This window comes from Apis florea, unplaced genomic scaffold (assembly GCF_048593485.1).
Source record: "Apis florea isolate Af1SG1 unplaced genomic scaffold, ASM4859348v1 contig_2272_pilon, whole genome shotgun sequence".
Lineage (NCBI taxonomy): Eukaryota > Metazoa > Arthropoda > Insecta > Hymenoptera > Apidae > Apis > Apis florea.
In genome coordinates, this window is record NW_028256549.1 from 3,464,314 (window position 1) to 3,486,242 (window position 21,929).

At 21.8% G+C, this 21,929-nt stretch overlaps 4 protein-coding genes and 1 long non-coding RNA gene across 14 annotated transcripts; 2 read left to right on the top strand and 3 right to left on the bottom strand.

The window, feature by feature from the left end:
• Nucleotides 1-1,679: 1,679 nt before the first annotated feature.
• slmb (beta-transducin repeat containing E3 ubiquitin protein ligase slmb) lies at nt 1,680-8,839 on the bottom strand. 2 transcript variants are annotated; one of them, XM_003696040.4, is made up of 9 exons: nt 8,706-8,839; nt 4,621-4,855; nt 4,356-4,542; nt 3,842-4,298; nt 3,383-3,756; nt 3,209-3,287; nt 2,952-3,135; nt 2,834-2,881; nt 1,680-2,699 (listed from the first exon to the last, which is right to left on the bottom strand). In XM_003696040.4, the coding sequence occupies exons 1-8, from the start codon at nt 8,757-8,759 to the stop codon at nt 2,871-2,873; spliced, it is 1,581 nt and encodes a 526-aa protein (XP_003696088.1). In that variant the 5' UTR covers nt 8,760-8,839; the 3' UTR covers nt 1,680-2,699; nt 2,834-2,870. The 2 variants fall into 2 exon arrangements, with proteins under 2 accessions (XP_003696088.1, XP_012345409.1); XM_012489955.2 differs by having other exon boundaries at nt 1,967-2,699; nt 2,985-3,135.
• LOC147658404 (uncharacterized) lies at nt 8,448-9,474 on the top strand. The gene is made up of 3 exons (XR_015295270.1): nt 8,448-8,666; nt 8,808-8,948; nt 9,105-9,474. It is a non-coding gene; the product is annotated as an uncharacterized LOC147658404 (long non-coding RNA).
• LOC100865865 (phospholipid phosphatase 4) lies at nt 9,319-11,117 on the bottom strand. 7 transcript variants are annotated; one of them, XM_086917945.1, is made up of 7 exons: nt 10,969-11,117; nt 10,638-10,806; nt 10,442-10,547; nt 10,231-10,378; nt 10,024-10,152; nt 9,739-9,906; nt 9,319-9,650 (listed from the first exon to the last, which is right to left on the bottom strand). In XM_086917945.1, the coding sequence occupies exons 2-7, from the start codon at nt 10,718-10,720 to the stop codon at nt 9,499-9,501; spliced, it is 786 nt and encodes a 261-aa protein (XP_086774071.1). In that variant the 5' UTR covers nt 10,721-10,806; nt 10,969-11,117; the 3' UTR covers nt 9,319-9,498. The 7 variants fall into 7 exon arrangements, with proteins under 7 accessions (XP_086774071.1, XP_086774069.1, XP_086774074.1 ...); XM_086917943.1 differs by having other exon boundaries at nt 9,319-9,662; XM_086917948.1 differs by having other exon boundaries at nt 9,729-9,906.
• A 786-nt stretch (nt 11,118-11,903) lies between these two features.
• Nucleotides 11,904-18,821, top strand: Rcd1 (Reduction in Cnn dots 1). Of its 2 annotated transcripts, XM_086917935.1 has the most exons (9): nt 11,904-12,253; nt 12,549-12,917; nt 12,993-13,578; nt 13,671-13,952; nt 14,022-14,714; nt 14,773-15,136; nt 15,251-15,442; nt 15,863-15,940; nt 17,104-18,772. In XM_086917935.1, exons 2-9 carry the CDS (start codon nt 12,664-12,666, stop codon nt 18,210-18,212), a joined length of 3,558 nt encoding a protein of 1,185 aa, XP_086774061.1. In that variant the 5' UTR covers nt 11,904-12,253; nt 12,549-12,663; the 3' UTR covers nt 18,213-18,772. The 2 variants fall into 2 exon arrangements, with proteins under 2 accessions (XP_086774061.1, XP_003695869.1); XM_003695821.3 differs by lacking the exon at nt 15,863-15,940 and having other exon boundaries at nt 17,104-18,821.
• Noc3 (Nucleolar complex protein 3) lies at nt 18,348-21,922 on the bottom strand. Of its 2 annotated transcripts, none has more exons than XM_012489664.3 (10): nt 21,787-21,922; nt 21,354-21,616; nt 20,999-21,248; nt 20,559-20,850; nt 20,155-20,489; nt 19,701-20,071; nt 19,464-19,628; nt 19,012-19,369; nt 18,833-18,930; nt 18,348-18,740 (listed from the first exon to the last, which is right to left on the bottom strand). In XM_012489664.3, exons 1-10 carry the CDS (start codon nt 21,790-21,792, stop codon nt 18,533-18,535), a joined length of 2,346 nt encoding a protein of 781 aa, XP_012345118.2. In that variant the 5' UTR covers nt 21,793-21,922; the 3' UTR covers nt 18,348-18,532. The 2 variants fall into 2 exon arrangements, with proteins under 2 accessions (XP_012345118.2, XP_086774065.1); XM_086917939.1 differs by having other exon boundaries at nt 21,337-21,616.
• Nucleotides 21,923-21,929: the final 7 nt, after the last annotated feature.

Sequence of the window (21,929 nt, forward strand, 5' to 3'; positions counted from 1 at the left end):
AAATATAAATACATTTTTTATAATTTTATATTTTATAATATAATTGTAATTCATACATATAGAATTTATTTAATAATAATATAAGAATTTATTTAAATAATATAACTAGTTCATAATAATCCAATAATTTATAAGAAAATCTACTAATTTTAAATAAAAATGATAAAATGCAATTAATAGATCATAATAATAATAATCATAAATAATTAAATTAGTAATTTACTTAAATTTATAATGTATGAATTTCATCAATTTAATAGCTTTGATCATTACTCCTAATTATATATAATACATTCGTAATATATAATATTTCATAAATAAATTTTAAATATTTAAATTCCAAAAGATTAAAAGCTTTAATATTCTGATAAAAAATAATATTTCAAAATAAGTTTTTTATATTTTAAGTATAATTTGATTTTATAAAGAATTAATGTTAAATTTATGTTAAATTTAAGGGATAGTGAGATGGATACTATTTTGCATTAAAATCGCATTTTCTTATATAGGTATTGTATTTCAAGTATAGCTTTTGCACAGCCTTCATATTATTTTTGTGTAATTAATTCATACATGAACTTTTATGTTATTATTAACAATAAACATCACAATATTTTCTTAAAAATAGTTTTATCAAATCATTATTCTAGATAATAAATTCAAAATATGATCAAAACTAAATTAATTTTAAACACATTTTCATTATTATTATATTACAAATTTCATAATTGTTATCATAATTGTTATTGAACAAATAAATTTTTTATAATAAAAATTTTATATATTTAATTAAACATTTTAAGACCCCAATCTAAATAAAAAATATATATATGTATATAAGTTTACATTCCAAAGTGGAATATAAGAAATAGCAAATATATATATATATATATATATATAATTTCATATCTATGTATACATGTATTTAGATAATTGTATAATAAAGTATGTGCTTACAAAGATTACCTGTCTGTTATTCTATTTTCTCTATTATGTTATTTTTTAAAGTATTTTAAGAATTCGAAACATGCTGTCTACTACAAAAGTAATGTTTGCATTGGAGTCCCATATGTACATACCACAAAGGATATAGAAAATTTTTCATGCTATTATTCTAGCTTAAAAATCACAATTCTTTGTACCTGATTTAACTACATGCAGTTTATAATTTTGCATAATTTTTTTAGTTTTATAAAGTTATATATTTGAAATAATATAATATACAAGTACTATTTAATAATACTATCTGTTACTTGTGTAATTCAAAAGTGAAGTAATTTCACATATTTTATCTGTGATATTATATTAATTTTTTTTTTTTCAATAAATTTTTAACATATATTCGCGATTAAATTTTCATGCAAAATCTATTTCGTATAAAATTTAAAATATGTATTGAAATTAATTAAGGATATTGTATATGCGCGCGAACATACGCGTGCATGTATATGTTCATAAATTTGGTTTTGAATTTTTTGATGTAATTAAAATATTCAAATCATTGTTGCTATATTTATCGAAATATATATGAATATATATTTATATATATTATTATTTTATAATAATTTTAAGAAGATATTATTCTATTATTCAGTTGTGTTATTCTATTGTTCAATACATTAATATGTAAACATATTTTTATATTATTATCATAGGGAATAAAAATGTCTTTAATAGCATTTATAAAATCTCAAAAATGACAAGTATATTTTAACTCATATAATATTGTTCAGAACACAGTTATGTATAATTGAAAAGATGTGATTATTAACTAGCTTAAACAAAAGTTGAAACATATGATCTATACGAGATCATTAGTCAAAATATTATAATTCCTTCATAGCAACTAGAATTACTTCAGAATTACTATATTGCTTTTTTATGAATTAATATTTACATTTCGATATAATGAAACTTTATTATTTTAAATGCAAATGGTATTTTATCAATGACTGTGCAGAGATTATTAGTTTTCTATTTACTTTTTAATATATAATATAAATTTCATAAAATTAATGTTCATGGAAATTACTATGTTCTCCATTAATGACTGTACATCTATAATGCTAGATATGGGTATAATTATTTCACATTAGTTAGATTTAGAAGATAATGAAATATGATAATTATAATAATCCTTCCACATATCAAGATTTGAACGTCCACATTCACACCAGATAAGTACTCCATCATGACATTTTACAATCTCTTTACTATAAATTAATTACATTAAAAAAAAAATATCATTAATTTACTATAATACAGCTAACATCTTATTAAGTGTATCCAGCCTAAAAACATTTTCATTTTCTTTACGTATTGTAAGTCTTTTTTTCATAGTAGTAGGAAAATGGTCAACTTCTATCATGTCATAGAGCGTAGAAGAATTCCAAATATGGCCAAAGCAAACAATTGTTTACATCCATGGGATGTATTTATGTGATTTTAATTATATTGTTCGTTACTAAACGCAGTGCGTCAAGCGCATATAAATTAATTCGCAGTTTTGTGTCACTTCATATATATCCTATTTTAGAGAATTATTTTTGCTTTTCACAGCAAATAATAAACAAAAGTCAATGACAAGTGTTTTTTTGAGATTCTGTTTTTTTTCTAAGCGCTGTTCACACTGGACACTAATTCTTCATTTTCTGCGTACACTATCGTGAACACATTGAACTCACTCACTAATCACTTGTCTGAAACAAATATATGAATCTAACATACTTCTATAAATTATAATAAAATCAAGAAATAATTATTAAAAAAAAAAAAAATCATAAATATATAAATATATTCATTTATATCTTCTAAACTTATATGCTGTACTTACAATTATATCACAATGAAGAAATATTCATAGGGATGCGTCACTCGAATGCTATAAATAAAATTCATATTGTTAAAAAATAACAAGTATATAGAATAAAAGTCTTTCTTATCGTACTTACGAGATGGAGATCTAGTATCGGATTGATTCACACCTGATGCATTTATTGTTGCAGGTCCACAAGATACAGATCCATTTGATGGATTAAAATTCAGAAAATCCCAAATTAATATTGTATCGTCATGTGATGACGATACTATCTGGAATTCATCGAACTGAAGTCGAAATACACGACCTGTATGTTCCTATATTATAAATATATATCATTATGAAAATAATTTTATATAATAATAAAATAAAATATATAAAATATTTTACCACTAATGTACGTATACAAAGCGAGTTAGTTAAAGCACGTGGATCTAGTGCTGCCACCAAATCCCAAACTTTAATTTTTCTGTAACATAAAACAAAAATATATATATATTTCTATATATGAATATATATGTATAGTAATATAATCTAAAACATAAAAATATTTTTTGTATTTACCCATCATAAGCTCCACTGACTATGTGCTTGCTATCAAATCTAATACATCTGACTAATTCGTCGTGTCCTTCTAAAACGCGCAAGCACGCACCACATTCAATATCCCATAATCTGATCGTGTTATCACTGCTACCACTAACTACTAAACAGTCCTTATATTGCAAACACGCTATACCCCGTTTATGTCCATTTAATGTTCGCACAAATTCGCAAGTAGATGTTTTCCATACTTTAATAGTCCTATCACCACTAGCGGAAACAATATATTTTTCATCAAAATCAACAACATTCACTGCTGCCCTGTGACCCACTAATACTCTTCTTAATGCAATTTCTGTCTGTGATGTCATATCCCATACAGCAATTGAACGATCCTAAAATAAAGACAATAAAGAAATAGTATTTTTTTCAGTAATACATAAAGAATAGAATATATTAAAATATAAAAAATTTATTGACCTTTGAACAAGTGACCATCATGCCATTATTAAATCTAAGATGTAAAACTGCTTCACAATGATGTATTAATGTATTAACCATTTCTCCAGTATTAGCATCCCAAACTCTTACAGTGCTATCAGAAGAACCAGATATTATTGCTTTGTCATCATACTGTAAACATAAGACAGAACCAGTATGTCCTGTTAAGACCTTAATGCATTGTAATGTACTTCTGTCCCATATTTTAATAGTATTGTCTCTAAGACCAGAGACAATTTTTTGGTCATCATATTGCAAACAGTAAACACCTTTAGAATTTTCACTTCTACAGTTTATTCTTTGAAGATTAAATCTTCCCATTCTCCAATTACTATCTATACTATCAATATCTTTAACTATTTTAGGATAAAGAGATCTGTAGAAATTATGATTTGGATGACTTTCTCCTGGTCTTGGTTTAAATAAATATTGAATCCTAAAAAGATTAATAGATCAACAAATAAATAAGATTTCATAAAATATATTAACTAACCATCCTCTCCTTTCTGCAAGACCTCTCCATATTGAATCAGTTCGAACTTTACATTCAATTAATTTCTTCCAAAGCATTCCTTCACTAATTACTCTATGCCATTCTTTACATACTAATTCAGCAGCAATTAATGAATCAGCATCAAGATAAGAAAGAATACTTTCTGCTACATGATCTAATCCTTTTTCTGATAACAAAAATATTTTTATAAAAGATTTAATATATTTCAATATTTAATTAAAAATTATTTAATAAAAATACTCACTTGGCAATAAAGAAATAAAATCTCTTTGCAACATTGGTTTCAAATATGCATTGATGTGTCCATGCTGATAATGACACATTCTTGTTAATAATTGTTCAACAAAATTAACTTGTTCTGGTTCACTCCACTTCTCAAAAAGTTTCATACAAGTTTCTTTTTCTTGTCTATATTGTGCTGAAACCCCAGATGGCAATTCTTTCTTGCGAGTAGGATCATAAAGTATTGTTATTGGATACTGCAAAAACATTATAAAAATTACAATTAATATATGTAACCAATACATTATAAAAATTTTTTTATATGAATATAATATATTGAGAAATAATTGCAATTTAATTAAAAAATAATAATAATATAAATATAAAAATATATATACCTTGATGAATATATAAATATCACATATATTTGAAGGAATACATATAAGAATATATATACATATATTTTTTATAATATATATCTATATTTTAAAATATAATACATATTATAACAGTATTTATACTATTTACAAATATTATTTACAAATATCATATAAAATATATTTAAATGATATGTAAAATAGAATCATATTTTTTTTAAAACATTAAATGTTCATAGAAATTGAAATTTAAAAATGCAATTTATTATTTTCAATTACAATATTTTCTACAGATATAAGATATCTCTTATCAACAATAAACTCAAAATTGTGTATAAAATGTAATGATTAAATATGTAATATAATCAATTAGAAAAAAAAAGGAAAAAAGAAATTACTTATTGTTTTAAAATTTATTACTAAATCAAATTTTATTAGCTAAATGATTTGTAAAAAGAAAATTCTATTGACGGACCGTTGTCTACACTAATCTAATATTTTGTTTGACCTACTTATTAACGCTTATTACTTTTCTAAGCGAACACTTATGATAAACGCATAATTTTATTAAATGTTTTGTAATAGAAATTAAATATTTAAAATTAAAAATTCAAATGTTACATTATATCTTAATTCATTAAGATATTATATCGTTAATGATTAAGAAGTTTTTTTAACGATAAAAATAAATCTATCGACAAATCTTTTCTTGATATATATATATATATATGAAATAATATACGAAACACCTGAAATGTGTTGTGTATATATACATTAGGCATATAATGATTCTTCGATTTAAAATATCATGATCACTCGACTGTAAAAGGTGGCATAGCAACATTGAGAGTCCTAGTGATCCAGGAGTACTTCGATCATCTGAAAATGTTTCTTTACAGTATTCCCAGTATAACGGGATCGCGAACTCGTGTCGAATCTATGCTCTTTATATCTCTTTGTCTTCGTATCTTTTACATCCTCTTTTTCATTTAATAAAAAGTAAAAAGAGCAATTTCATTTTAAATTTTCATAGAAAAATACTTATATTGATAATTATTTTTCATTTGTTTTAAATTAATTTAATTATTTATAAAAAAAAACGTTGATAGAAATAAATATTGATTATTATAGAAATAAATATTCTTTTAAACATTTATCGATATTGTCGATAATGTTTGCACGTACCAAATACACAAAAAAACAAAGGAAAGTTAATAAGAGAAAGAATTGTAATAAAAAAATGATTATGTATTTAAATTTTTATCATTTTATTTGTAGATACTTTTATAATACTTATTGATAAATATCACAGAAATATTAAAATCGATGAATGATATATATATATATATATATTCACGAGCATAAAAATTTGATTAAAAAAATGTTATTAAATACGAAATTAAAAGATGTTTTTAAATAGGACAATATAAAATTTATAAACATAGAATATATGGAAAAAACGCAAAAAATATATAATTTCGAAATATTTAACAATAAAATATGAAAACCGTAAGTATATGTTAAAATTGTCTATTCTTAATTATAAATATCTATAATATTAAATTTTAAAACATTTATTTTTTAAAATATGAAAAAAAAAATTAATTTGGAAATTCCAAAAATATATAGAAAAATTTATATATATCATAATGATTTATACATACCATAATATTTTATAAAATGATCGTAAATTTTTTAATTATGATATCCATATTATTGTTTTCAACTATTAGTCAAATTTTTTATTATATAAATTTATGACAAAATATAATAAATATGAAAAATTAAAAAAATATGTATGATAATATAACAAAAAGAAAAATCAAAATTATGAATCATAATTAAATAAAAGAATAATATTTTTCGATAAGTCATAGCACGTCTTGACAAAAAAATTCAGAGTTCATTTATTTTAAGTGACGACATGATATTTGATATTTGACGAAAATATATTTTAATAAAACATTCACAAACAGAATACTAATGATAATACAATGATAATGATAATACAAATATATTTATAGTATACGTATATTCTTTCAATCAAAATTTAATATTATTTTAAATCACGCAAATATATAAAACATAAAAAAAAAGAATTTTTATTGATCTCAGATTTCTATACTCGAATGAAAAAAAATGTATTGATAAAAATGATATTATTTAAATTTACAAAATTTTCTGATAAAAATTGCAATTTATTTCTTTTTTTTCTCGCAACACTTCGAAATACAGATATTATAGTTTAATTTTAACAATGCATACATAGACAATTCATTTACATTAATAATACAATATATATGTAACTCGTGGAATTTATCATTTATTTATAGATTTTATTCATTTTATATTTTATTCTTATAAATATTAACTATATTATAACAAATATATAATTAATTTATTTATTATTAAATGTTAATTTATCAATCAAAATTATATCGTATTTTTTTTTAATTAAAAAAAAATGTATTATTTTTTTTGAAAATAAAAGTGTACATTAAAAAAATTTTTCAAAATATCTGAAAATTTTTGGTTTATATCCAATTATACATATATAAATCAATATCATTATTACATTAATGATAGATAAGAATATTAATTCTATATTTCTAATAATTTTCAATTATTCTAAATTCGTATAAAAATTGGAAAATTAAACCGTAAATTTTTTTCGATTATTTATTATTATTATAAGAGTAATATTTTGTAGTTTAATATTAGAAATACGAAAAAAACGCTAAAAAAAGTAGAAAATTATTAAAAAAAAAAAAACAAAAGAGAAAAAATTAAGAAGTTAAAACATTGATTATATAGTAAATTGTTCTCAGTCTGTCAAGATAAAAGATAACCTATGTTTAATCAATCCTTTGTTCTAACAACGAAAATAATCATATTCGATCAAATTATATTAATATTTAAATATTAATTAAATAATTTGTAGTTTGTATAGTACATCAATTTTACAAAAACGTGATAAAAATGCAAAATCTTAATAAATAAGTTAACTTTAATAAATAATGGAACTTAATAATATTACAATTTAATAGCACTTTAAAAAAGAAATCAATTTTATATTTAAATATTTTTATTTCATTAAAAAAAATAATTAAGAAAATAAAAATTTATAGAAAAAAATATCTAAATGGAAATATTAATTATATATTTGTAAATTACATATAAAATATAATTATAAGATTTTATTTATAATAAAAAGTTAATTCCAATCGTTTTATGACATGAATATTAAGCATAATTTACATTTTATTCTTAAAAATATACATTTTATTTTATATATATATATAAATATATATCATTAATATACATACATTTTTTGTAATTTTAATTAAAGTAAAATATTTTTTATATTTTACAAATAATATAATATATAATAGAATTATTTTAATTAAATTCAATAAAAAAAATTGAAACTAATTTTAATTTTCATCAAAATAATAAACTGTTGATAACTGTCATTATCAAATGCACGTAAATAACTTGATATGAAAAACTAAAAGAAATGACCACAATCATAAATAACAGTATACAATCGCATTCTATAACCTCTTACGCATAAGACATTCTGACTAATAGCTTTCATTAAAAAGTGCTTATAATAGAAATTTTTGTAAAAAATAACGGTCAATCACAAAAATTAGTAAATTTCTCCGTCATAAGGAGACATAAGATGGCGGTAGGTTTCGGATCAAAAATACTAATATAAGTTGCGTACCTGAAGATTCGTATTTGTATCTTCGATAATCTCATCTGTTTCCATGTTCATCATTTTTACACAAAACTGACACAATATCGTTGATTCAAATGATGTAAATAGATTTATTTGGTGGAAAGTTCTAGTAAAAGGATAAAACACCGTTTGAACACTAGCGTTTGATTATTCAACACGACTGACGACGCTCATGAGTCCTCGCCATGTACAGGAAGTTGAGACAACATTTCACCAACACAACAGCTCGTAAATAACTATGTCACTTACAGAATCAAGAAATCTGAGTGTATGTGTGTGTATGTGTATGTCTGTGTGTGTGTATGATACAATTCTTAATTCATATGGAAAAATGTACTAATCTTATATGTGAACAATATTCAAAATATAATTAATTTTCTTTAGAAGTATATAAGATATCTGAATAAATTCCAAAATTTATAAAAATATACACGATTAACCATCAAGATAAAAAACTTATGAGAAGCACTAATACCATCAACCTTACAACTGCTTCTGTTTGACTGAATCAACTTGGTGGCGCATCAAACATGAAATTTCCAAAATGGCGCATATGCGCAAAATATTCCGCGCATGTTTCAAACATAATTTCAAATAATTTTATTTATTAAAAGTATTTTTTATTAAATACATTGGTATGTTTATTTATATTTACAATATATTCATAAAAATGTATATTTATATACTTGTTACATTTACAATGTATAAAAAAAAAATAATGTGAAATAAAAGTATGGAATTTTTATATTTTAAATTATTTTCCTGTAGTCTTTTTTTATTAAATCCATTTGATTTGTTCATTTTTATTTCTTGTATTTTCCAACTGAATTTGATTAAGAGCAGCATATGGTTTATGACATACCTGTGAATCTAATGGTGGATAATAGTATCTATAACACATATATGCCAAAAAGTATCCAATTATCGAACCTACAACCACATCTAATATTTTGAGGATATTAAAATATTTATTTGTTAATTAATAAAATATAATAAATAAACATTTACCTTCACTTACCTTGCCAATGATGATGATAATCAAAAGTTCTACTTAATGCAATTAAAAGAGCAATACAAATTGGTAACACAAATGCACATAATTTCCATAACTGTCCTTTGCCCAGACTAAATGTATGTAGTTTACCAGCTATATATAACGCAATAAAACCAAAGCTTGTAAATGCAACTAAAAAATAAATATATATGTAAATATATATTTATATAGATCTTTTAATATAATATTCAAATATGATATTCAAATAATTTAAATATTTCTAAAAAAATATTTTATTTTTTAACATACATGAGGAATGACCACTTGGGAATGATTTTTTTCCATCTTTTATAACAACTGGATTTCCATTACATTTGAAATCTGGATTTGTCTGTCCATCAGGAAAACATCTCCAAAAAAAATCTGGCCGAGGACGACCTATCAAAAAATAAATTGTTATTATAATAATACTATATAATAAAATTTTTAAAACTATTAATATTTTACAATTCTTACCAACAATAAGTTTTATAATATCTGTAATAACACCATTAAATCCTAATGCTAAAGTAACAGCTAATACTGCTTGATAAATGTCAGTTTTATCTTTGTATACCAGAAAAACACAAAAAATTACTATAACAGGCATTATGAAAACTAAGGGCTAAAAATAAATATGCAAATTAATTTTATATATAAGATTTAATTATATTTTAGTATACACTACCCATAATATAGTAGTTGGAACATAAGATTCTGTTCTTGGTTTTTTATATAACCATAATTCATCTTCACGAATTATTCTAGTAAATGGTTCTGCTTTTTCTAATTCACTGTAAATATAAAAAATAATAAACATATATATAAAAAATAAAGATAAACATTTATTTTATTTGTAAACTGGTAAGTTAAACAAAACTTACATAAATAATCCCACTAAAACAATTCGTAATAATATATCAAACAAACATCCTACTAAAAAATCTTTACCATATATAATACTCATTATGAATTTGAAATTTGAAATAATTATAACATAAATATTATAGAAATACGTATAGAAGTATGTATAATAAATATAATATGTTTCTGCTGAAAAATTTATATAAGTATATTTATATAAGTAATTTCACTAAGATAATTCGTAATAATATATCAAACAAATATCTTGTTAAGAAATCTGTATCATGTATAATATTCATTATGAATTTGAAATAATTATAATACAAATATTACAAAATATTACAAAAGTACATATAACAAATACGTCGGCACTAGAAAAAGTTTAAGTCCTGCAGGGGTATCAGAAATATTTTTTTCCATCCTTATTGCCACAAGTTATATGATCTTATTTGTAGATGTGACATTTTCAGTCAATATAAGTACTTATTTTTATGAATATTGAAATCAACCAATCAGATTCGCATTTCGTACAAGCGATTTGGCCAACTTGCCAACAATATATAATATAAACATGATTTGAAATTATACAAGTCAAATGATTCATTACAAATATATAAATATATATATAATTGTATATTTATACAGCATTAGTATTGAAGATTTTTTTTTAGTATCTAAAAAGTTTTCAATTTTTTATTTATTATAAAAATTATAAGAAATGTATTAATTATTTTTTATTAAATTTTTTTTAATATATTAAAATATTTTTTCTTTAAATATAAATATAAATATTAATCATTTATAAATCTTTCTAATAAAGAAAATTATAAATTTGGTAATATTAAATTTATATATTATATTATAAATGTATATTTATTAAAAATATATTCAAATATTATATATATAAAAATACTTAACATATAGAAAATTCAAATACTTTAACATAAAAAAACATTACATTTAACTACTAATTTTGATTGAATATTCAATTTAATATTAGTATTCAAAATACTAATGTTATAATATTATTTTTTATATTAATTTTTATTTTTATAATAATAATTGAAATTTAGTTAATGTTAACATAATTAATAATAATAAATAGTAAATGTTTATTGAAAATCAGACTTTATTATAAAATATTTCAAAAATCGAAAGCTCAAATATAAAGCTATATAAATGAGTATTATTTTATTTATGATCTATTTCTACAGTTGTTATTAATTTAAACCACTTGTTAAAAAAAATCTTAAAGCATAAAATTTAGTTTAATTCTTTAATTGCAAATTGATTGGTTAACGTATCATAAGTGTCAGTAGACATTTATCGTTCTAAATATTATGCACTATATAAATTGGAATTCTATGTATCTACCTTTCTTTCTGTTAATTTTATTTTTTTCATTTCTTGCATTTTAAATTAATGAAATCAATGTATAATAATTATCTCTCTATTAACAAAATTATTTTGAATTCGATATATTGATACTATATGCTTACGATGCTTTTACTTTACATGTGTTTTTATGTCTTAGATTATACTGCATTTTTTGTTTGAAGTAGCATTGCGTATTATTGTAAAATAATTAATGTTATGATAGTAAAACTTAAAATTTCTAATTTAATATGCTGTGAAGGTTAGTTTCATGACAGAAATAGTTATTTAATATAATTTATTAATATAAGTAATTATTTATATATATATATATATATATATATATATATATATATATATAAATTTCAAAGATTTATGTACATAATATATATACATAAATTTTCAAAAATTCAATTTTATATGTTATTTTATATGTTATTATTTATTCATCAATCTTTTTCATTATTTATATGTATTAAAAATTATATTTAAAAAAGTAGATAATTAAAATATTATGATTAATTATATATAATTTTATATTAATTTTCATGATTCAGATTCAAGATATGAAATAATATCTTATCATATGAGGAAGATTGTAAATGATTACAGTATTATTTATTACAAGAATCAATTATATTTATAAATATATTGAGTATAAAGAACTTAATAATGTTAACATCAACATTAACAATGCCTTCTACATCGATAAATACATCTAGAGTACCAAGTCCTATTAGTGATACATTTGATGATAATCCTAGTAGATTAACTACATATTTACATCAACTTGCTGGATGCTATGAAACCGAAGTTAATGTGCTAGTAAAAGATCATTGTTATGCACGTCCATGGAATTGGAAACCAGAAAATGTTTATGTAAAACCAATAAAAAAATTATTTTTTCCAAAAAAAATTTTATCAATGTAAGAAATGAAAATGATAGAATTATAAATGTAATTATTAAAGATAAAATTATATTTTTACTTTTTTTATATTAGGGAAAAAATTACTCAGGATGAAGAAATTAATATAGAAGAGGATAATGATGAATTATTAGTACCACCAATAGATTTTACTAGAGCTCGGCATCAAATGGATGAATTACAAAGATTAGCAAATTTTGCTAGACCTGATGAAAATGAAGATTGGGAAGAAAAACTTGATAAAATTTTATGGACACCTGTTCAAAATCGAATATTTACTAAAGTTCTTAAAATATTGAATTCAGAAAGACTTGCAAGATTAGCTAAAGTAAATAATTCAATAGAACCAATTTATCGAAGAACATCAGTTGATACAGCTGCAAGAAGATTTCGGGAAACATTGGCATCTGCTGGTTGGGATTGGAGACTTGCACAATGGTTGCATAATTTATTGTTTGACCATCTTCCTCAAGAATATCTTGGTATTTATCTTGATATATTGCAAACTTTAAGATTAAAAATTCCTCAACTTATTGATAAAATGATTGCTGTACAACCAAATATTAATGCAAAAACGGGTTCCATAACATGGGAAACTCTTGGATCACTTCTTAAACGGACATGGGATCCTGTTACACCAAGTTTAAATAGCAATAGACTTGTAATTATTTTTTTTTATTAAATACTATATCAAAATGTGTTTTATATGAATTTATTATAACATATATATAAATATGATTACTATTGTTATAGAAAAAATTACCAGGAAATCCAATCTTGATAATAGTTCCTTCTGGAGTAGGATCTAATATTTCTACTCGGCAACATAAATGGATTTCACAATTAGGAGCTTTAGGAATGGTTGTTACTGTCCATACACATTTAGGTTTATCAGCCAATAGAATGACTATGATGGTATGCATTGACCAATTAGTTCAAGCCACTAGAACTAAAATACAAGATATTAGAAGTGATTTTCCTGGTAGACCTATTATTCTTGTTGGTTTTAATACTGGTGCTGCTCTTGCATGTCAGGTATAACATTTATATTTGTATATTTTAATATAATAAAAATATTCAATATGAAATCTTTAATATTTATAGGTAGCACAAATGGAACATGTAACTGCAGTTATTTGCCTTGGCTTTCCGTTTTCTACAGTTGAAGGAAAAAGAGGTACATCTGATGATACATTAATGGATATTCGATGTCCAATTATGTTTGTAATAGGACAAAATGCTACACTTGTAAGATCTGATGATTTAGAAGACCTCAGAGAAAAAATGATGGTTGAAACAAGTTTGATAGTAGTTGGAACTGCTGATGATCATTTAAGAATATCTACTGCAAAAAAGATATCAGAGGGTATTACACAAAATATGGTGGATAGATGTATCTTAGATGAAATTGGAGATTTTGTAGGAACTATTCTTTTGCAACCACATCCATTACCATTAAGATCAACATCATTGGCAAATTATGAAAATAAAAACAACAGAAAAGAACCACGAAAACGAAGAAATTCAACAAGTAGTTCTGTCGAAAGTAAACCAAATTCTCCTACTATAAAAAAGTCACGACCGAATACACCAATTTCTTCAGTTGTATCTATTGGACAAAATACACAATCAGCTACAATTTCCCGAATAGGAACATTTAGTACACAACAGAATATAATTGCAGTAGGTGGAATACATACAAATCATGCACAGACTGTAAAACGGAAACCTCGAGTTGTTAATAATCAAAAAAATCATTTCGTAGAGCATTTAATAACATCTAGACTTTCCGGACAAGTAAGTTTTTAATTTTAATTAAAAAAGAACATCTAATTATATATATATTTTTTTTCAGTCAAATTCGAATTCAGATAATGGTGGTATAACATTAAATATTGGCTCATTGGCAAGTTTAGCGCCAATTGGCCCAATACGGTTAGCTCCAACATCGTCAGGTCAAACAATATCTACAACAATTAAAAATATTCCTAAATCTTCGATTGCATCAACTAAAGTGCCTAAAATTGTTTCAACGAATGTACAGTTACAAAACGTGTCAAAAATGAAAACTATTGTATCATCAAATAAAGGTTTTTCTAAAGTATTATCAAACAACTATAGGCATCTCAATATTCCTGACAAAAATGGAGATACAAAACTTGTTAATGTTTTAACAACATCAGGAAATCAAATTAGAGTTAATACTTTAACTGCTGCAGGTAAATTTTATATTGTTTCATTATCATTATATGTTTTATATATATATATCATTATATATATATATAAAATTATAAATATTTTATATAACATGTATGTTTTTTCTTCTTTTATAGCCATACATAGTAAACCTACGATTGGTACAACAAATGGAACTTTATCAAATATTTTACAAAATGGAAAAACTTCTCTCACACTTGCTACTAGTTCATCATCTGCACGTGTATCTGCAGCTTCTAGCATCTTATTAACTCCAAATAATTCTGTGGCAACTAACATAACATCAACTACATCGACGATATCAAAAGGTAGAATATTATTATCTAATCAATTATTAAATAATTTGCCTACATAATCTTTTTTTAATCTTTAATCAAATGTATATATTTTTTGCAAGTATAAAGATACGAATTCATAAAATGATTATAAAGTTGAATTATTGTTATTTTGAATAATTATTTTGGATTATGAAATTTTTATACGAAAAAATCTTTATCTAAAAAAATTTTAATTTTATTCTCTAAATTTCATGACAATTTTTGTATACATGTATAAAAATTATACTGTAACATATATATTTGAAATATATTTAATAAATTCATATCTAAGAAAAAAAAAGTAAAAAATAAAAACAAAATTAAATTGTGAAATTCATCTCTTGACCTAAAAAAAATTAAAATATAAATATGAAAAGTATAAAAAGTTAAATATTTAGTATATATATTTAGTGAGTAAAGAGCACTGGAAAGAAGAATTCATGTCATCTATTGATATATTTATCAAATTTATATCATACAAATTGCTATGTAAGTTTTTTATTCTATATGCACAACATTTATTGGTATTAGAATTTTTATTTAATATATTATTTATTAATAACATCATTTAATATTTCCTTGATTTATTAAAATAATTTTAAATTTAATATATTTTTATAATTTACTACTTTAATCTAAAAATATACATCTTCATATAGATCATATTCATACATGTGAAAAAAATATTATGCATGAAAATTTAATGTGACAAAATAAATTTTTCATTTCATTTCATGTATCGATTTTTAAGTACCATTCTCTTTATATTTTTGGAAATATATATAAAAAAAAATAGGTTTTGATCTTAATTATATGTATATTTTTTATTATAGAATAATTAAAATAATTTAATAATAATAGATCTTATTTTTTCTAGTCATACAACATTTTTATTATATTATTTACATTTTTCTCTACAATTATATATTTATATACAAAAATATACAAAAAAGAAATTTCTTTTTTTTAATATAAAAATACTATAAGGATATTAAATGTATGTCTTTGTTTAGCATGTGATGTAATATGTCCAATTATAGAGAGCATGTATTTATATTATTTTTTTTACAATTAATATAAGTTTATATTTAAAAGTATAAAGTAATATGTTGTAAATATATTACTACTATTTTTTATTTTATGTTAAATAAACATTTTTCCATGTAATTTGAATTTATTTGTCTCCTTGCCCTAAATCCTCTTAATGTAAATTGTATATATATAATTATATAATTTGCAAAAAATTAATATTAAAATTTTTTTATTTATAATTTAATATCTTTTTTATAATATCTTTTTTTATGTAGTGAAATAATTTAAATATATTATGTTATTGTATGATCTAAATGATTGTTTATATTTTAAACATATTTTTTAAAATAATAAAATTTGATATGCTAATTATTATATTTAATTATATAATTTATAATAATTTTAAAAAACACATAAAATCACTTACAAATTTTTTATGTTTAATAGTTATGTTTAATATTTGCATGATTATTATCATTTTTAAAGATGTTATTAGATTTACATAATTCATGTAAAAGAAAAATGTTTATCTTTGAATTTATAACAATGATGCAATGATGAAATTTTTTGTATTTATTTATATTTTTAAAAATTGTTGAAATATATATATATGTTTATAGTGATGGACGACATGGCAACATCCAGTAGTTCTTCGCATGTGATGCTCAGTTCAACTCATTCCTTGGATACATTCAAGATGTCACAATTACCCCGACAAGTAACAACTTGTAATAACTCTCATAATACATCATGTGGGAATATAATTATGGTTGAAAATTCTCTTAATGCTAAACCTACTTGTTCATCAGTGATAGTACCATTAAGTAGTCATAACTCAGGAACTATTTTACCGTTATCTAATAAATTAAAACTCACTCAAAAATCGACTAAAACAATGCCAAAGATTACAGTTAACACATCCAATTTACAAAGAATTCATAAACCTCAAACATTACAGAAAAATTCTCTTGTAAATGAGATTGATGATGAATTAGGAAATATATTAGATATACCAATAATTTTTGCAAAAGATGATGATAATTTAAATTCTATTGATAAAAATTCATCCTTATCTCAAACAATGTCTGTAGATATTCATGAAAAAAATACACCTAAATTAAATAGTAACACCAAAGTTGTTCTTATAAGTAACAAACAAGATAAATTACAACAAACAGCTAATAAATTTGTGTCACCTTCTACCCAAGCTATTATATGTCCTAATGTAGCTGTACAAAATTTAAATCATGTAATATTACAAACAAAGCCTCAAACTCCTACTTTATCCAAAACTAAAACTACAATTCCAATACAAACTCGTTCAAATCAACCTACTATTAAATATACTAAAATAATTCTTGCAAAAAGAAATTCTCAATCAGCTTATCAAAATGATAAAAATGAACAAGTCATTGTAACAAAGACAATTGATAAAATTAATGCACCTAAATTATTAAATTTTGATAAAAATGAACATCGATATACACAAATTGCAACAAAGCAAATAAAAAAGAACGAAAATAATATAATAGATGAGGTATTAGAAATAGAAGATGCTATAAAAATGAATATTATAGAACGTAAACATATATCTCTACAAAGAGTTGACCTAGCATCACAAACAAATGATAATATAAAAGAAAGTTTAACTGAAATAAAAATAAATGTATCTAAAGAAAATAATTCAGAATGTACTAAAATTGACGATATAATAAATTTGCAAATGTAAAATGTTTCATCTCAACTAAAGGTATACATCTGTATCAAAATGAAGCATATTGTACATGCAAATCCTGATTTATGATAAAAGTTAAATTATTATAGGAAAGGTATGGTTATTAATTTTCTCGTTAAACCTCGTAAATTATAATAATTAATTTTTTAATCTCTTTATTTAAAAATCTATCTATTTAGCAGAAAATAGTTTAGCTTTATAAATTTCATATAATCTAAATTAACAAATTAATTATAAAAATTATTGTTACTATTTACAAAATACGCACAATGTTATATTTCGTTTCATTCTTATAATTTGCATTATATGTAATCTTAACTATTACAAGCTTTATAAAAATCTATGTATCCATTTGCAAATAATTCAGTATTATTGATAGTATTAATATATTCTTTGAATTCACTATTCATAAAATGATAAGTTGTTACTGTTTTCTTGATACTTGTCTTTTTAGGAACTGGTACTGCTGGTTTAAATACAACACCAGTAGGATCAAATTCAATGTGAAGCTCTTCTGGAGAACTGGAAGAAATAAAGAAATTTAAATCTTGTTACATACAATTGTGTATTATATCTTAAATATTAAAAAAAACTTCAACAAAATTTGAACTTACAGTTTACCAATTTCTGAAGATAAACTGCCTTCACCTATTGATGGCACATTCCAAGCTATATTTTTTGCCATCTTTTGTACAATACTGTGATAATGTCGCTAATAATAAAAAATTTAAATATATTTATCAATAATTATATTTAAATTTAACAAAATTACATAACTTTTATAAATATATACTTGTAAAGCTGCAAGTTCCCATAATGCTGAACAATGTGCATTGCAATACTCAGGTTCTTCTAGTTCTGCTTGATAAAAACCATCTCCTATGGTACAATCAGTATCTAACAAAATATCTAACTCTTTTCCGAGTTGCATATTTTGTTTTATAATACCAAGAATGCCTAGTACTGCATTATGTTGTAATTGTAAAGTTAAAATAGCTATTCTTTTGATAAAGGCTATTAATCGTCTTTGAGTGATTCTTTTTCTTCTATGAATTAAAGTTTGAACTAAAATCTTTATAATAATTTCTGTCTCTGAATAAGTTTTACCACAATGAATTTTTAATAAATTTTTATATAAATGTGCATAAAACCTATTTAAAAATTATATATGATTAATTTAAGATTTTAATAATTTAATAATCTTAACTTTTTCATTTACAATATTTATTCTTGCTCAATACAAACCGATAAGGATCAAGATTTAATTGTAAACCTTGTCCTGATAATATTGTAAATATACATTGAATGCAATGTAATTGATCTTTCAAACTTAAATTATTTTCTTCCATTAGTTTATCTATAGTAGTTACTAAATCCTGATAAAAATCTAAGTTTATGCAATGTGCAAATCTGTAATTATTCGATATTATTAGATATCTTATAATTTAATATATAATTTAATTTAGTGTAAAACTATTATACTTTGCTAATCCTTGCAAACAAATGGATAAAATTTTACTATTTGGAGCCTGTTTTAAGATTCTAAAATAAATCATAAATACTATGTTTATTATTTCAGCAAGTAACTTTTGTTTAGTTTGTTTATTTTCTTCTGCTTTAGTTTCAAGTAATTCTCTTTCTATTTGTTCAAGTTTTTTATTCTTCTTCCGTTCTTTTTTATTTAAAGCAAGAATTCTTTGTTTATAAGATGTAAGTTTTTTTTGTTTAGTATCTTCTTCTTTTTCTTTATCTAAATTTATATCTTTTATACGAAGAAATAAAAGTACTGATAGAACTTCAGAATGTACAGAATGAGCTTTTAATTTTATGTATTGATTTAATTTACGTACTATCTGCAAAATAGAATAGATTTAATAATTTATACAAAACGAATATAATTATTATAAAATACAATTAAATATATTATATTTCTTACTATAAGAGATAATTCAGCACGTTTGTCTTCTTTGAAAATCTGAGATAGGCATTTTAGGACTTTTTGTCTTATAAATTCGTATTTATTATCTAACAATGGTATAAGAAAATTTGCTATATTAATAGAGTAGTTAAAATAAGGATGCATCATTAGAAGATCACACATGCATGTTACTGCAACTTTTCCTAATTCAATTTGTTGTTCTTTTATTTTTCGTGTATCTCCTTTCTTCTTTTTTAATATATTAATCATTTTTTCTAATTTCTGTAGATAATATTTATAATATTTCAATAATATAGTTTCATAATTTTGTAATGCAAGTGTTTCTTTTTTTACTAAAAAGAAAGTAGGAAGCTTATAATTTGTAATAACTATAATAATTATATATTATTATATTTACATACATTTTACACCTTCTTGTGGAATTTGAAGAATTTGATAAGATGGCAATAAATCTTTAAAAACTTCCAATAAAGAAACAGTTGCCAATTTTCTTACAGTAATATATACTTCTGGATTAGTTTCTTCCATTAATTCTAATAATGCTTTAAAATTTTCACATTTTTTTTCTGGTGTTTCTAAAAGATTGCTAGATAATAATCCAATTTTTAAACGTTTAGATATCAATATTTCTTTACGATATGTTAATAGTTCTATTATTGATATAGATTTTTTATTTTCATCTTTATTTTTATTCTAAAACATTAAAATAAAAAATATATATTTTTATATATACTCTAATAACTAAGTATATATATAGTTATTCTAATAATTAATATAATAATATTTTTATATATATTCTAATAACTAATATAAATAATCATAAAATTTAATGAAATCTTACGTGTAAATTTGATTCTATTTCTATATTATCTTCAACATCATATTCTTTTTCATCTTCGATATCTTCAATATCACTTTCTTGAATTAATCTCTTTTCTATAATTCCATTTTTTGTTTTTATAGGAAGTAACATACGAACATTTTTTGTACCTTCTTGATCAATTATTTTTGATATATTATTTTCATATTTTTCCTCAATTGTTTGTTTCTTTTTATTCTTGTTTTTATTATTTTTTTTATCATTAATTGCTCTAAAGTATGTACAATATAAAATATATTTTATATATTATTAAATATTAATAATATTATATATTTTAAAATAAAACAATTAATATTAACTATGATAATATTCATACTCATTTAGATGTATTTGTTTTAACAAATTATACGAGTTATTAGAAATAGCTTCTTGCAAGAAATCTAAATCTTCTTTCTCAACCATATCTATAAGATCTTCATCATAATCACTTTCTTGTTCTATAGATTCTGTACGTGAAAATATTTGTTTCTGGATTGGTTTTTTAGTTAATTTATATCTTCTTATCTTAAGTTTCCCTTGATGTGCAAGTTTTGTTCTTTTTTGATTACTTCTTTTAATTATACTGATTTTAAGTTTTTTCTATTTAATTAAAAAATTTAAAAAAATAATTTAATTAAATTAAAAAATTTAAACTAATAAAAGATGTAAATAATATTTTTTATTCTTTAAAAGAGATTATGTTGTAAGACATATGTATATATAGGTTAACATTGTTATTATTTTCGAATGAAATTATTATTATTACTTACTGCCATTTTTGTTGTTTTAACTATTTTATTTAATAAATTATTAATAATAAGTTAATCTAATATTTTTATTTAAATTAAACTATTGATTCAAATAATTAAACTTTTTTTATTTTTTTTACAAATAAAAATCATTCCTATAAAAT

Coding starts and splice junctions, on each gene's coding strand:
- slmb (XM_003696040.4), bottom strand. CDS start 8,759: ATGATGAACATGGAAACAGATGAGATTATCGAAGATACAAATACGAAT. Junction 4,543..4,620: donor TTTTATTTCTTTATTGCCAA/GTGAGTATTTTT, acceptor TTTTGTTATCAG/AAAAAGGATTAGATCATGTA. Junction 3,288..3,382: donor GTCAGTGGAGCTTATGATGG/GTAAATACAAAA, acceptor TTTATGTTACAG/AAAAATTAAAGTTTGGGATT.
- LOC100865865 (XM_086917944.1), bottom strand. Junction 10,548..10,637: donor GTTTTAGTGGGATTATTTAT/GTAAGTTTTGTT, acceptor TTATATTTACAG/TGAATTAGAAAAAGCAGAAC. Junction 9,907..10,023: donor CCCAAGTGGTCATTCCTCAT/GTATGTTAAAAA, acceptor TTTATTTTTTAG/TTGCATTTACAAGCTTTGGT.
- Rcd1 (XM_086917935.1), top strand. CDS start 12,664: ATGTTAACATCAACATTAACAATGCCTTCTACATCGATAAATACATCT. Junction 13,579..13,670: donor GTTTAAATAGCAATAGACTT/GTAATTATTTTT, acceptor CTATTGTTATAG/AAAAAATTACCAGGAAATCC. Junction 15,941..17,103: donor TATATCATACAAATTGCTAT/GTAAGTTTTTTA, acceptor ATATGTTTATAG/TGATGGACGACATGGCAACA.
- Noc3 (XM_012489664.3), bottom strand. Junction 20,851..20,998: donor AAATAGAATCAAATTTACAC/GTAAGATTTCAT, acceptor TTAATGTTTTAG/AATAAAAATAAAGATGAAAA. Junction 20,072..20,154: donor GTGCTGAATTATCTCTTATA/GTAAGAAATATA, acceptor TCTATTTTGCAG/ATAGTACGTAAATTAAATCA.